General features: G+C 46.3%; 1 protein-coding gene across 5 annotated transcripts in view; it reads right to left on the bottom strand.

Moving 5' to 3' along the window:
- vps13b (vacuolar protein sorting 13 homolog B) overlaps positions 1 to 15,288 on the bottom strand; it is a 249,181-nt gene that overhangs the window by 201,421 nt on the left and 32,472 nt on the right. For all 5 annotated transcript variants that reach the window (XM_018762942.2, XM_029245971.1, XM_029245972.1 and 2 more), the window contains exons 6-14: positions 14,815 to 14,996; positions 14,291 to 14,465; positions 9,731 to 10,023; positions 7,024 to 7,119; positions 5,689 to 5,811; positions 5,079 to 5,216; positions 4,633 to 4,720; positions 2,377 to 2,568; positions 250 to 419 (exon numbers count right to left, since the gene is read on the bottom strand). In XM_018762942.2, the coding sequence (XP_018618458.1) occupies positions 250 to 419; positions 2,377 to 2,568; positions 4,633 to 4,720; positions 5,079 to 5,216; positions 5,689 to 5,811; positions 7,024 to 7,119; positions 9,731 to 10,023; positions 14,291 to 14,465; positions 14,815 to 14,996 (1,457 nt within the window). The remainder of the gene's footprint in view (positions 1 to 249; positions 420 to 2,376; positions 2,569 to 4,632; positions 4,721 to 5,078; positions 5,217 to 5,688; positions 5,812 to 7,023; positions 7,120 to 9,730; positions 10,024 to 14,290; positions 14,466 to 14,814; positions 14,997 to 15,288) is intronic.

Raw genomic sequence — 15,288 nt, 5'->3', positions numbered from 1 at the left:
CAAAGACTATACTCCCACTGTACCTGTGTCCCTAATAAAAGCCGCATAATGCTGCAGTTCCCAGGTCACATTTCCTTATTTTTAATGAGTACCTTCACTCTCGGGAAGTGTGTGGATGATGTACCCTTTCACCATCTTAAGTTCCTATTCAAACAATAGCTGATATTACAGAGGATGAGAACCAAAACGGAGGACCTTGCAGGCCCTGAGAACATGAAGATGACAAGCTGTGGGTCAGGGCGCTTTTACCTTCTGCCCCAAGATGACAGGGAGAAGCTGGTCCAACAGGTTGAACTCTGCCGTGGGGACTGTGATGGACACCTGGAGCAAGGTGAGGCAGGTGAGGCGTGTGGGTATGAACTCCTCCAGAGCAGCGAGTTCCTGAGGGCTCGGTGGCACTCGGCTATCCTCCACTGTGTCTGTCGGCACAAAAAGGCCCAAAGCACTGTTCAGTGCTGTTCACAAAGAAAGTCTGACTGCAGGGCAAGGACCATTCACGGCACCTTGTCCAGGTTTAGTGGTCGATTTAACCCTGCCATTTGGGAGGTCTCTCCCAAATACCTAATCAGGACCCAGTGAGGCTCAGTGCTTGCGCTAGGACTGGCCCACAGATACCTGTGTTGCTATTGGTCAAAAAGTCCCTCTGTAAAACAGTGTTTGAGGAATGTGGACCAACAACCCCACTGTTACTCATTTGCTATTTTGACCAGGGTGCACAAATAGGGCGCAAGACCTCATAAAACTCAGAGCACCCGCTCCAACTTGGCTCAAGATCCACCTGATCACTATATTGGAGAGCGGTTCTTCCTGACCTTCCTGGCTCACCCAAGTGCCGGCCCTTGAGCACACTCCCCTTGCGGGCGGCAAGCAGCCGATCGCCCAGCAAAACCAGCTGCAAGATCGACACAGCTGTCACCGAAATCACCCACAGGGGTTCCACACACACGAGGAACAGTCTCGCCATGGATAAATGAACCCCCCAGCACTCCCCCCGATTCACCTTCATTCTCAGTGTGAACGTGGCGCACACACAACAGCGGAAAAGACAGATGCACTGAACGGCTCTAATTACCATATTTATTGCAGATGCCGAAATCATTGAAAGCAACGGATGTTATGGTTTGCAAAATTGAGACTTTTTCTCCAAAGATAAATTCCATGCGCACATTCTGCGAGCAGATTTCCAAATGGCCTGTTGCTGAGAACCACCGACAGACCACTGTCCAGGAAGTACCTGAAAGACACGCTTCGGGAAAGCTGTCCGAGTTACCGTGACCCTGGTGGCGTGTTTTCACGTTAGCGGCCTCCGTCGGGAGGGACTGCACTGCCCTAATCCCAGAATCCTGCAGGCCATGAGCATCTGGAGCGCCTGCCAAACGTGCGGTTTACACAGCTGAGCGTCCTCTTTTGAAGTGAACTAATCGAGGATGTGGATCTGAGAAGCTGTCGCCCCTCAGCTAGCATCAGCCATCTGGCCTTGGTCTTTCCCCGCCTACCGCTGCCTCTTCCATTACACTCGTCAGACGGAAGGACACGTCAAGGATGCTGACACGCATGGGTAAGAAAAGGGCCAAAATGTGCCGTCTTTCCATTCGTTGAAAGTGAGTGGCAGGTGCGCATGTTATAGAGATGGGCAGACTGGAAAAGAGCTACACATCGGGTTTGTCTCCCAGTCAGGAGTCCAGGACCCCATGAAACCATTCCCAATAATGAAAGTCAGTCTAAAAAGATTAAAAATATTGTTTTTTCATTTAAGTGACACTTTTCTTTAAGTTAGGTTTGTACACTATGCTACTTACAATGATGTACCTATTTATAGTGCAAGGTAATTTATGCTGTATTAATTCTGGGTAAGTACCATGCTCAAGGGTACTGAAACAAGAGCAGGGATTTGAACCTTGGGCCTCAGATAGCATAAAGGCTATTATATATTATATGGTTCCACTCTGCAGATACTGCTTTCCAGATCAAGGAAAAACCATTTGAATGGAGTACTTATTAGACAGTGACACTCACCGGGGGTTATTATGACAGTTTTATCAAGACTCCAGTGCAGTTTCAAAACATGCCAGTCATGAATAACACCACCACTATATACTCTAGCAGCTGTTTTGGTGATTTTACCTTTAAAAAAAATCCTCAAAACATCTGGACATACTGCTTCCTGAAAAAGGCCCTTGGAGGTATTTTTGAACCCCCGCTGTTCAAACGGATTTCCAGAGATCAATATACTGAAGCTCAGTGACATACTGGGGGAACTCAAAGGCGACTGCAGAGCCTTGGGAACATCTAGGGTTAGGCCTGGTCAAGCTGGTGGATCCAGGACAGTCGTTATGAGCAAGACAGAAGATGGACATAGGAGTGTGGAGGTCTCACCTGACTGAGGTTTGCCGTAGGGCTCGTACTCATGATCCAGAGCACAAGCCACCATCTTGAGGACGCGGTGGACGGCGCTGCTGTGGAGCCGTAAGTCAAGAGGGCCAACCACCAGCCTCTTCACTGACGTCTCCTGGGACACCGTTGTTTCCTTACCCCCTGGTGGAGGAAAGTCCTGGGGGCCAACATGTTCTGTAATGCAGAAACACAGACGGCTCACAATGCACATTATCACTGCGCAAATTATGGCTGCATCAGCAGGAAGTCGAGCAAGGTGTTGAAAAGCCATCACAGTTTGTTTCCCTCTTTTTTTTTTTTTAAGACCTGGCATCAGAAATAAATATTCATGTCAGAGTGAGTCCCAGTTCAAAGGTTAAACAAATCAGCAAACCAAAAATGCTGTGAAAACATCATTTTGGTCGTTATCATCATCAGGTTTTCACGTCGCCTCTTTATTGAGCTCATGGGAACTGCGAGACTGTCCAATAAGAGAAGGAAAGTTGTCCTCTCCTCTAACAGGTACGCACAGCAATATCCCACAGTTTAACCAAGCGATTTACTGCCCTGTGACTGTCACCCACAGACACATCTGTGGCTTTACGACCAAAGTGCGGATTGGAGAGGGCCACTGGCTAAGAGGCGAACACGCAGACGGTGATGAATATCCCAAAACCCCTCTTATGCAGACATGCAGCGCTGCCGAAGCAGGAGTTTACTTTAAACTCTCAGTCTTCCATAATAAAAGTAGATAAATTTGAAAAATCAGAGGAGCAAAAGAAACAAACTTTTCCTATTCCTATTACATACATGCTAGAGCACAGGACATATTTCAAGGGTTCAGAAAGTCCGGGCGGAATTCCATCTTCTGTATGAGGAGGGTTCAAATTCCTGCTTGATTTTCGAGATTAAAAGGGCACCAGGCAGTGACGCGTCCTCTTCCCGTTTTCGGCACTATTCGCAGAGATGGATTAACACTAATATTAAACACATGGCCGCGGCTGAAACACATGACAGGATAGAAGGGGTCCAAATTAACCGGGATTTAAAAACTCGGGAGCATCTCCGCCTCTTGCCGTGTTCTCGACTCACATTATTTCGACGTGAAGTCAGCGGTGAGCGCAAATTTGCCAGTTCAGATTACATTTACCTAAAGTTTACGCTAGTCCTATGGGCAACGGCAGCTAATTTGTTTGGTTGACATTGGATAGTCTCCACTGTGGAGGTTAATACCGACTCGCAGGCATTCCTATCAGGAGGTGTAATTCCTCGCTCCCGAAAGAGGGGCGAGACCGACACGTTATCCGAGCGTCAAAAATTAGCCTGACAGCTGAAACGGACAGTATCTCTATTGTTTTTAATTTAGATGTCTATCTATCTGAAGCCGACTGGAGGAAAAACAAAAAGATTGTCCAGTCAGAACAAGGGACAAACGGGAGAGGAATGTAATAGCTGCAGAGGTTTGTAAAGCAGGCCTTTCGTCATGCTGGGATTTGGCTGGGAAGAAAAGGACCTCAAAGGTCCACTTTTCAATCAGCCTACAACAAATTTGCTTTATTTTAAAACATCCAGTCAGACAGACACGGTGTTAGCAAAAGATAGCCAAGCAGCGAGAAAGAATGTCAGAAAACAAAGTGCTCTAAGCAAGACGGAAGGACAATGACCACTTAGGTCCATATTTGTACAACCCTTGTGTCACGTGACAATCACATCATTTATTATCGAATCCTTTAACGGGATTTGCCCTCTTCTGCATTTCTGCTGAGTCAAGAACTGCTGTACATACAAATTAAATTTATGAAGAAATCTGATTAGATTTCAGACACAAGATAGACTTCTAATCAAAACAAGGTCTGCAAAACATCCTGTGGGAGAGCCAAATCAGTCTAAAAGATCCAGGCAGTGGCAACTACAAACATTCATATTCATTTCCGGCATGAAACCATTCAAACACCTGTTAAACTAAAGCAAACCAAATTTAAAACAAAAAAAAAAAAAAAAGATGATTTTAATTCTGCTACTGAGTGGTGACAACTGACAGGCTTTATTGAGCAACTTCAGTCCTTCGGCCAGAGCGAGAGGGATCAATCAGACTGGTGTGCCACACACAGGGCAAAAAGCCAAGCTGTGTGCCTGTGCACGCCGCACACTCGTGACGTATGGCCTCCAGGTAAGTTGAGGGTGAATGCGAGGGCAAGGTGAAAAGGGGGCGGCGGCGGCAACCAATGACAACGTTTCCCCTCAAAGGCGCAACAGTACCTGAGCCACTGGCGTTCTCCACAGTGTACAAGTAATCCATGTAAAAAGCCCCAAAGCGCTGCATGCCGGCTGCCTCCGTGTAGGTCTCCTGTCAGGGAAACAATGGCAGAAAAAGGCAGGATTGACAGGGGGCGGGGTCTTTGTTTGCACTCCTGCCTGGGGCAGGGGCTTTATCACTACAGAGAATGAAGGTTATCGCCAGTCATCCTTCTTCACGTGGGTAATGCTACTTCGATTGCAGCACAAACACAGGAAAACTCCTCCCTCCCACAGAAGAAATCACATCAGTTAATGACTAATATTTACTACACAGGGATTAATGGAGGAAATTTATGGTTTTTAAACTGATCGTATAAACTATACATCCAGCCATCATCAATTACTGCTTGTCCGGAGCAGGGCTGCTGTGGTCCGGAGCCTGTTCCAGAGGCATAGACCATCTGTACCTTGTGGTGGATGGCATCCAGGATGAATTCAGCTCGAACCCCGTTGTTCTCTGGGCTGCGGTAGTCAAACAGCGAGTTGGTTAAGTAGGTGTTCCCTTTGCTGCTGAGCGTCTCACCACAGCAGAAAAACAGAGCGTCCTGAAAAGTAAAAATATCCGAGCTGAAAAATGAGCAAATCGTTGTAAGTAGTTAAACAGTGTAAAGCACCTTGGAGACAACCACGAGATGAAAAAATAAATGTACAAGTGCTCGGTTAGCATTGCTTAAACATCTCAGGAGGAAGGAATGGTGGACAGAGATGCGTGACTAAGGACACGAACCTATGGCCCAAAAGGTTTCAGAACCGGATCCAATAAACAATTGCACTGAAGTACCAGTAGTAAAGGTGCTCTCTTACTCAACCGAATAAATTGTAAAAATGGTATGTTTTCTAAGTATGAGCCAAAGTAACTTTACAGATAAGCTTCCTGTCCAGGACATATAAGGGATCCAAATGTTGCATCATGCAAAACACACAAAACCAGGGAGGAAAACATGATGTGATACACGAGGCCTCCAGAGGTCTGGAAGAGACATTAAAAGCGACCTCTGTGCATCGGCAGCCAGTTACCTCCTCGCTTCTGTTCATGTTCTCCTCAAAGTCCTTCACTCCCATGATGCCCTTCAGGCAGAGAGCCCGGAAGCCAACAAAGCCAACTTGGCAGTTGAAGAAGGGTTCACCCATCATAAGCACCTGGAAAGAAAGACATCCTGATCCATGGGGTGCTAATACAGAGATTCTCAACGTGGGGTTTGCGGAACCCTCGGGGGTCCATAATTGGGCTTTAGGGAGTCAGCCAGGACTAGGCTTGCTTTGAAAATACCAATGTCCAACCAAAAATAGGCCCCCCTACACATCTGTGCATCGTAGGCCCATTAGCACCAACAAAACACAGCGTATGAAGCCACAGAGGCAGACAGCCCCAATCCCCACCCGACCCCCGACAGCAACACTGGCATAAGGATCATACAAGTAGACCACTTTTACACACGTCATGAATTTTTCCACGACCAAATTTGATGACAAAAAAACACAGCTCTCTGCTGTGGTACTGGCAACACATTCTAATCAGTGCATTTAATTAAAACTGTCGGCATCCACTACAGACCGCCCCCCCCAAAGAGAAGGGGGCTGCTGCTCGTGCGCAGGAGAAAAAAAAAAAAAAAAAAAAAAAAAGCAGGATGGTGCCGATCCCATCGGTAGCCGTTGGTCCCTTCGAGCAGACAGCAATCACATGAAAAACTCTGTTTCACCGCATGGTAATTAAAGACTCTGGTGTTCCTCCTTACCGCACCATCCCCGACTCCGCCTCCCTCCACTTTCACGGCCTTTCCTCCAGCTGCCTCTGATCGCTGACTCACTTCCAACACGAGCATAAATTAAGAAATCGTTTGGAAGCCTTTATGAACATTCACATCTGCTGAAGTGCTTTAGGAGCATCTTTCAGCTACTCGGTGTCTCATTTAACAAGGTATAAAAATGTAAGGAGGCCTTGGAGGAGGGGAGTGAGCACCACGGAAAACACTCCAGCCTTCCCTGGGAAAACAGGTTCTCAGTTTTTGTCAAAAGCTCACCAACACATGTAATGGGGAAAAAAAGCATTTTTTCCAGCCAGGGCTTTTGCCAAAAATGATAAATTAAAGCATAAATATTGGGAATAATAGATGAGTACGAAATAAACAGACAGAACACATCAGGACTTTGGGAAATCCGTCCAGATGCTGCTGGCAAGATACCTTAAGATAGACTGACATCTCACCTAGAGTGAAATCTGCCAAGGACTCTGTGTGTCCGGGATAGGGTCTGGACCACCTCGGCCTTCCCTTAGGATAAACTTATCGGTACTGTGTGAAACAGCAGATTGTTGGCTGAATGTGAAGGGCCCTCAAGCTCTGTGGCTCCTACCTCGATGGTGATGCCCTCCTGCTCCAGACAGAGCACCTCCCTGGACTTCACCTTCTGGGGGCTGTAGTAGCTGCTGTCCGCCTGGCTCTCCGTAAGCTGCACAGAGACCAGACAAAATGAGCAGGACAACGCAGGGCCAGCAGTAGAAGCTGTCGTTCAGGTAACAGACTGGTAACTCAAAGGGCCCTCCTGTTGTACCTTGGGCAAGCTGCCCAAACTGAATTACTTGAGTAAAACATTGAAAGCACTGGTTTAGACATAAAATTATACTCAGAAGACACAAGACAAAACAAAAAACCTACGAGGCAGAGCGTGGCGCAGTGTTTGAAGAACAAATGGACCAAGGGAGCAGAAGACAGCAGGTGAATAAACATCAGGGAAACTTGTACTGGAAACCTACAGCTAAATATCTCAGCATCCTGCTGCACATACAGCTGAAAGGGTGAAATACACAGCTAGAACAAGTGGACAAAACTGCCTGCCAAGACCTTGCATTTCAACTGCATTACACTCAATTTCTGTCAACCAAAAAATAATTCCTAACTGAGGGTGGAAAGGAAAGCCATGTTACCCTTCCACGTTCAGTTTTTTCCAAAAGTCTTCATTTTCACCCTGAAGAACTCATGTTGTTTATTGCAACGAATGAACAAGTGTATAAATGTTTTTCCCCTTTTAAACTAAAAATTAAAAAGGACTAATAAGCTTACATTAGGTAAGGCTAAACTATTATGTCCCATGATAATTTCACAAATGAACCTAACATTTTAACAGCACAAATCCCCATGGAAAAGATAACTCAATATTAAGTCATACAATTTTTGCACGATTAAAATCAAGGTGAGCGTCAGAACCTCTGAAGGGGTCAAAGAGCTGGGGGTAGGAAAGGTATTTGCATAGCGCTTTTGGGTGGGGTGCCTCTGAGCCCATGGCTCTGACGTTTACACAGGAAGCAGGTGCAGGGCAAACGCAGCTGGGCCTCATTACCCAGAGAACGGCGCCGCCTGGCGCGGCTCAATCACGTGTGGGGGACTGCTGTGAAAGGTCACGCGGAGCGATCGCTTTCGACACTTTAATGGAGGACCTCTGAAAGACCCGAGTACCCCCCCCGGACACTGACTACAATGGATACTCTTTCCAGAATACAGCCATCGCGGGTTTGACAGTTGTCCCTCGGTGTGCCCCCCTTCCCACACCGACACTGACAAGTACAACAGAACAACAAGAGCTGGCTCAGCAAAAACAAAAATTGCTCTTCGTCTCTTTCTGTCCCTTCTATCCGCCCATAAATCCTTCCAGCCATCAGAGTCCAAGACGACACTTTCTCTACTGAAGCAACTCAGCTGAAGCACCTCGGTAAAGGGAACAGCTGGATCCCTCCTGGGACTTGAACAGGCAAACACTGCGCTGCCTGCTGCTGGGCTCTTTCAACTTTTATCCAAAAAGACACAACCACGCTTTGCTAAAGACTAAAATGAGCAAAAGTCAGTCAGCGAAGCAGTCTGAGAAGAGACTTGCGCTTTGAAATGTACAAACTGTCCATTTCCATTAGGTGACACACAGCGCATTTGTTTTTCCATGGAACTTCAGAAACAAAGCCTTTGGACTGGCACTCTACCGCATCTGCCGTTCCTTTAATTGGCCATTTCTCCGGATTTAGTCCATTTTTATGATTTAAAGAGAAACGCAGCAAGTTCTGAAATGCCCCTATCTCTTATTTCACTGCCGTGTCTAAAGCAAGTTCAACACTGCTACTCTTCAAAGCGAAATTCCATACACTAAATACGCCAGCAAAATGAGAGCATTGGGGGGGGGGGTCTTCGACTGCCTGCAATTACTCCCAAGGCAAGGCAATTAATTGATTAAAAGAAGTCAAACACTGCAAGAACAATTTTAAACATTATAAGAAAAATACGGCTTTCCATTTGAAATGATCCTGACTCTGTGGCGCTAACAGGGAAACCAGATCCGAGGTTCTGACCGAAGGGGAACCTCACATGCATTCCAAGTATTCTAAGCAAGAACACAGGATTAGTGTACATATCTGTTTCTGAATGGTATTCATACCACTTGTAATGTTTAAAATATTAACGTGACCAGAGGTTCAAGCCGGCGTTTCATGCTACGTTACGTCTAATCTTGCAGCCAAAGCCTATTAAGTGTTACTGTCAATTAAACCGGGGTACAGAACCGCAGTCTACCGTGTCAACGGGGTAAAATTTACTCAAAACATCCAACAACTAGTAAAAACAAAACTGTAACAACAGAGTAAGATGAAGCCAGAAGGGCACAGAGTGGTTAAAGACACAGACTTAGACAGAGACAACTGAAAATTGTCTGACCGAATCCCGGGAGAGACCCGGTTCCAAGACCCATAAAAATAGGTCCACGGAAATGTGCGTACAACATCTGTATAAAATGTTAAAATATAGGGCTGTCAAATTATTTAAAATAATGTGACGGGTTAAGAACAGAATTTGCTTTGCCCAAACATGATTAATCTGACGTTTATTTTCTCAAAGCCAAAATCAAATCACTGTCAAAAGATGTGAAATAATACCATAATAATGATAACAGCTTTAGCATGCGCAATTGACATGTTAAATTACGTGTTGACTTTGACAGCGCTGCTAAAATGACGCTCTCTTTGGGTAACGTAACCAAACGAGAGATGAGCTTGTTCCTGTCCTCCAGGCTGCCCTGAACTCACCTTAAACGTCACCGTGGCCTTAGTGCAGTAGAAGCCGACAGACACCACGGGGTCACGGGGCGCGTGCTGCTGGGGGCTGCTTGGCCGGCCATCCTCCTCCATCTCCTGGTGGTATACCCGCTCACCGTCTCCGTGTCTCTCCTCATCCTCTTCACCTGTGCCAACGAGGGCCGGGACAAAGGACCACGCCCAGGACACCCAGCCCTGTTGGTCCTCCTCCATGCCTGGCAGGTAGGTCTCTGGGCTCGGGTACGGGCTCGCCACACCCTGGCCATCCCCGTCATCCTCCTTACCTGTGGAGGCAGCACCTGTCAGACGCATTTCTCTGGCTGCGACACATGAGCCAAGTAGACCCCGTCCGAAGCCTCATCCCTGAAACCAAGCTATCGCACACCATAAATCTGCTTTATTTCAATAGTCACTGGAGTGCAAATTGAGAGAGCAATTTTAGTTGCAACCCCTATCCATCTTTATTTATTGCAAGACATTTTAAGAACCATAACAATGCATTTCTTCAAAACAGAGCCATTTGTCAAACTATTATTAAAAACATCTAGTGAACACTGGAAGGTGGCGGAATCAGTGAAGGGAGACTAGATGCGTTAATACAACCAAATATGCAAAACGTGCTGTATCTGTAGTGTAACCGGCAGGTTCAACCGGAAATGTGGTTAATGTGAGAAAGACACGGTATCCGGTGGGGTGGCCAGCGCCAGCAGCCCTGCTCCCATAACAGTAGAGGGATGCCCCATCAGGCTTCCAGCAAGTGGCTGTGCCCTCTGACCTGGTCCCAAGGCAACTGGCTGTGTGCGCCGGGAGAGGGGAGGGCTGATGTCAATGCGGAAGAATGTGTAATCCCATTCGGCGCAGCCGCGCACGCCTCGCAGAGAAAACAACATCGGCCCGTGAGCTCACGGCCCAAGAATCCTGCAGGCTTATCCGGCAAAATTATGACAAGTTTTTTAATTAAATCTTTCAGTTTCGGAATTGGCAGCTGGAAACCTGGCCTGATGCTTTTCCTTTCCAGCCTGACCTCCTCCCAACCCCTCCGCCAAGCAAAAGCCTTTGAGGTGTCGGGTCTGCAAACTGATCCCTGTCACTTTCAACGCTGATCGATGTGTAATATATTTGAATTTGGGAAGCATTAAAAATACATCATAATTAAAAGTGGAAGAAATGAAAACAGGTCTGCTGCCAGTGTGTTAAATCCCTGCAGAGAAGTTCTACCGACTCCAAGAAGCACTGCGAGTCCAGCATTGCGCCTGGTGATGATGGCTCTCACCATCCAGGTGCAAAATGTTCTCCGCAGTGAAAGAAAATACTGTAGATACAACGTAGTAACAACACCTATGCCTTTGAGGCAGTAGAGCCATCAGGAAATTGGTGTCATCGTGTCGCTCTACTTTTAGTTCTGCTGTGCTCATCACCACTCATGGCCTCACCTGGCCTGCTTCACCTGGTCTGCGGCCAAGAGCAGCACCTATTCAATCCAGTAGATGGCCTACCATGGCTACAGCCTCGAATGGAGACTCTAGAACAGTGCACAGTAATGACATGTGTGGCCCTCCTGTCCCGCACACATATACAGAGTCTATAACTGCTACACCTTGACTTCTTTACTTTGCTTCTTCAACTCATCCATATTTGCACTGTCTTTATTCCTAAAACGTCCTTAAACTATTCTGCTATGAGACATGTCATTCCCAGACTGCTTATTTGGTGGAACAGTGGCACAGCAAGCTCCCAGCACCCCCTGGGATGTACGTTTGGAAATGGGTTAGAATCCTGCTCAGTCTATTTGCTTGTTCTCATGTTTGCATGGGTGTCCTCCAGGTACTATGGTTTCCTCCCACAGCTCAAAGACAAGTGTTTTACATGAACTGGTGAGTTTCAATTACCCACAGTGTCAGTGAATGCGCATGCAAAAGGGTATTTCAGGTGATCTACTCAAACACACTGTACAGTAAAACTAGGCTTCATTTTCCCTCTGTTAATCACAAAGGCAATATTTAAATGGATACATGTCCCAGTGACAACACAGGGTCCCTGTGGGCTCTCCACGACAGCCAGAGGTCCTCACATACCCCCAAATCAACATGGAATCAATTTGGGACCTTTACACGTGACCTCATGTAAATTCCACAGCTAATGGTCCACAAGAATTGTTAGACATTGATAAACCAGGATGTTCAGACGCTGTGTCTAGGCATCCGGCGGACGAGGGAAGGGGTGAGGGTTCTCTTACTAATCGAAACGCGGCGACGCTGTCCATCTGCGAGACCGCTGACGGCTCAATGATCGACTTACGCACCCAATTCCATTCATTCTTCTAGAAAACCAAGGAGCTTTTCCTGTGACTGGCCTTCGGCTCTAAGTGTGTTACTCATTCATATTTCCAACCGCTGCTGCTTTTATAGTGCACTTCAATGCCTTTCACTGGCAAAATGATAATACTGCCTGATACCAGATGCATTAATAAGTGACACTCATGTATTTAATGATGTGGCGCACTGCCCACACATTTATAAAACCCCCCCCCCTGGTTGAGGCAGAAAGGGGAATTCATATACACACACACAAAACATACAGAAACCCTTTGAACTCTTCCTGATAGAACTCAGAAAAAGCTTTATTAATGGGAACATTAACGTTCCCATTAAAAGGCCCTCACAAGGACTGCTGTGCCCAATTAAAAGTTTTGGCCTATTAATACAGTTGCCCTCAGGCGACTCCAGTCTCTGCAAATAATGGGCAGCACTTTCACACACCCGTGCAATTCCATTACGGCCTCGTCGTTTACCGGAGCACAAGCGGTAAGGCACACGCAGCAACAGGGTGGCAGATGGGTGACGCGGGACTGAAACTTTCATTCACTTGTAACCATCTGACTTCACACAGGGAGATTAATAACATCCGAGAATGAAATAAAAGTAGTATATTTTATTAAAGAAACTCCTCTCTCTCCTAAGACATCAATGACACTTGGAATTTCTGCACTTAATTGCATATTACAGGAGGGCTTTTTCTGCCGAAATGTAACAACAAACCTTGAGAATTACCATCTGATATTGAGAACCTCTAAAAAGTCATTTCCAGCTAACATCAATATGAAGAATAAACAAACAACTATTCAGACCTGGGACAAAAGCACAGCTTCCCCATGGCAGTGAGCATCTCTTTTCCGAAGCTTGTAACAGGATCTGGAAGGCCTGTGCTGCAAGAACTGGGCCCCCTGCACATTTCTTGACGAGGACAGTAACTCACTCTCCACATAGCAGTAGCATGACACCAAACCTTGCATCTGGCAGCAGACAAGGAGTCCAGTGTGTGCCAACTAGCGTTTACCTCGCCTCGCCCTCATAAATTAAAGTTTCCCCACAACTGATCTTACCACGCGAACCTCACGTCTTAATCGCATTTGCGGAGATTTGCTGAGAAAGCTGAGTGTGGACCCAAGAGACTGTGGAAGCTCCTGTTGGAAACACCCGTGATTTCCATCCCATGTGGAGTAAGAACTGAGCTCAAAGCAGAGGGATCCTGTGTAGCGGCTCCCGATGTTTGAAGAACAGCGTCAACATCTCGTCTGCTCCACGTTTTATGGCTCTTTTAAGTCAAATCTTGTCGCAAACTGCATGGTCAGCGTTTGATAAGAGTGAAGAGCGTTGTTGACTAGAGCAGTGCTCAAGGGCTCAGTAGTCAACAGTACTGTTAGTAAACGCCGCTGTGTACAGCCAAAACCTGTTACGAGCAGTACTAGGAGTGAAAACAGTGCCGTGAAAATGGTGAAAACATTCCTGTTGTGGTCGCAACGGTGCTGACGATCATCATGTCACAGAGCAACTTCTCTCTAACAGATACTACTGGCATTATCTTGAGGCATTTCTTTTTTTTTTGTGTTTAAAAAGGCTGAACTGTTGGGAGACTGGGAAGGTATCACACTTTTCTCAAAATAATAGAAACAGGGTGTCCACTTAGTGGACATTCACCTAATGGACAAGTTCCAGTGACCATACCCAGGTATAGTGTACTATGGTATAAAAAGGCCAAGCCGTTACATGCAGTACTGCGATGTAATGAGTGAAAACACTACATCACAATCAGCGCACTCTGCTATCAAGTCAAATTAGTCAAAAATGCTACTGCTAGGGCAGAATGGCTCTTCGTGTTACAAACAGTCGAAATTTTTTTTTTTTTTTTTTAAAGTAAATTTTAATGTAATCTTCATCGCTCTATTTCCTAAAATTTGTTTGTTGCACAGTGAACATGATGTGTGTTTTAATATCTGACCTTGTAGTACAAAAACTCAGAGTAGGAATGTGGGACCACCTTCATTCATTACTTTCACAGTGTTCATAGCTCGTACCCGGGGCTTCGAAAAATTAATCATTAACAGTATCAATAACACAAGCAGTTTAAACAAAATCAATAAGTGATTCAGTGATGAAACTCTGGGTTCAGAAACAAGTTACAAGCCACTGTCTAATTGTGTTAGGAGTCAAAACATGTCAGAGGAACTAGCACTAGAAACAGGGCTGTCACTTTGGTCCGAGTATCACTTACCAGGCACACCAACTGCCACGTCCCTGACAAGGCCACTGGACTCTAGTCCCTCGGCATCCTTGTGACCACCAATCTCGCCGTAGTACAGAGCGATGACCAGCTCCATGATGCGGATGAACATGGGCAGCTGCTGGTCTGTGATGGACAGTTTGAGGCTCTCCACCATTGTCTGGACCTACAGAGAAGGGTACGGAAAAAATACATGCTCCACAGAAACGCATCACACAGCCCACATCTCTGTGCATCATGTCTACAATCAGCACCTCCTCATTTCTAAAGAGAACATTTACAGGACAAGTAAACTATGCCCTCAGTTCACACGATTCATTGAATGAAGGTCAGGATTTGAAACAGCGGCGGGTAGTAAAAGTCTTCAGAGAGCAACATGTGTAAAACATTAAGAGAGTGAAGACTGATATGAAGTTATTAAAAGTGCTGTGCATACATCAGCCGAGCCCTTTAATGCTTCCCCACTCTTACATATGGTGGCTTCCCGGTTCTCCTGGAAGACTGGGGGGGCTCACCTTGATGACGGCTGGTATCTTGGAGTTGATGTTGTCATAGCTGAAGTGCAGGCGGGTCCTGAAGGAGCACTTATAGAGCAGTGGGTCCTGGTAGAAGTCTATCTTCCCACTGGCGTTCCTCTTGTCCAGGCAGACAGTGCAATCGGAGAAATTGATGGCTTTCCTCAGCACAAGCTCGGGGGCTGGGCGGAACGTGAGAGGGACGTGTTACACGAGACAAAGAGCAAGCGAGCGAGCCAGTGACAGTAAATCCAAGTCAACCTTTGTGCTGAAGGCAAAGGTGCCAGGAGAAGCTCCAGGCTTCAAACCAAAGCATAGTCCCTCAAACCCTTGGATGAAATTTAAATAAACAAAACGTCAGGTCCATCCTCTACTCATTCATTTTGTTTGTAAACATGTATTAACACTTGTGTTCTACAGCTGGGGAGTAAGTTACTACTCATCCGGGACATGGGCCTAGCCTTCACGCGGCAG

Source organism: Scleropages formosus, chromosome 18 (genome assembly GCF_900964775.1).
Source record: "Scleropages formosus chromosome 18, fSclFor1.1, whole genome shotgun sequence".
NCBI lineage: Eukaryota > Metazoa > Chordata > Actinopteri > Osteoglossiformes > Osteoglossidae > Scleropages > Scleropages formosus.
This window is presented reverse-complemented; position numbering and strand designations above follow the sequence as displayed.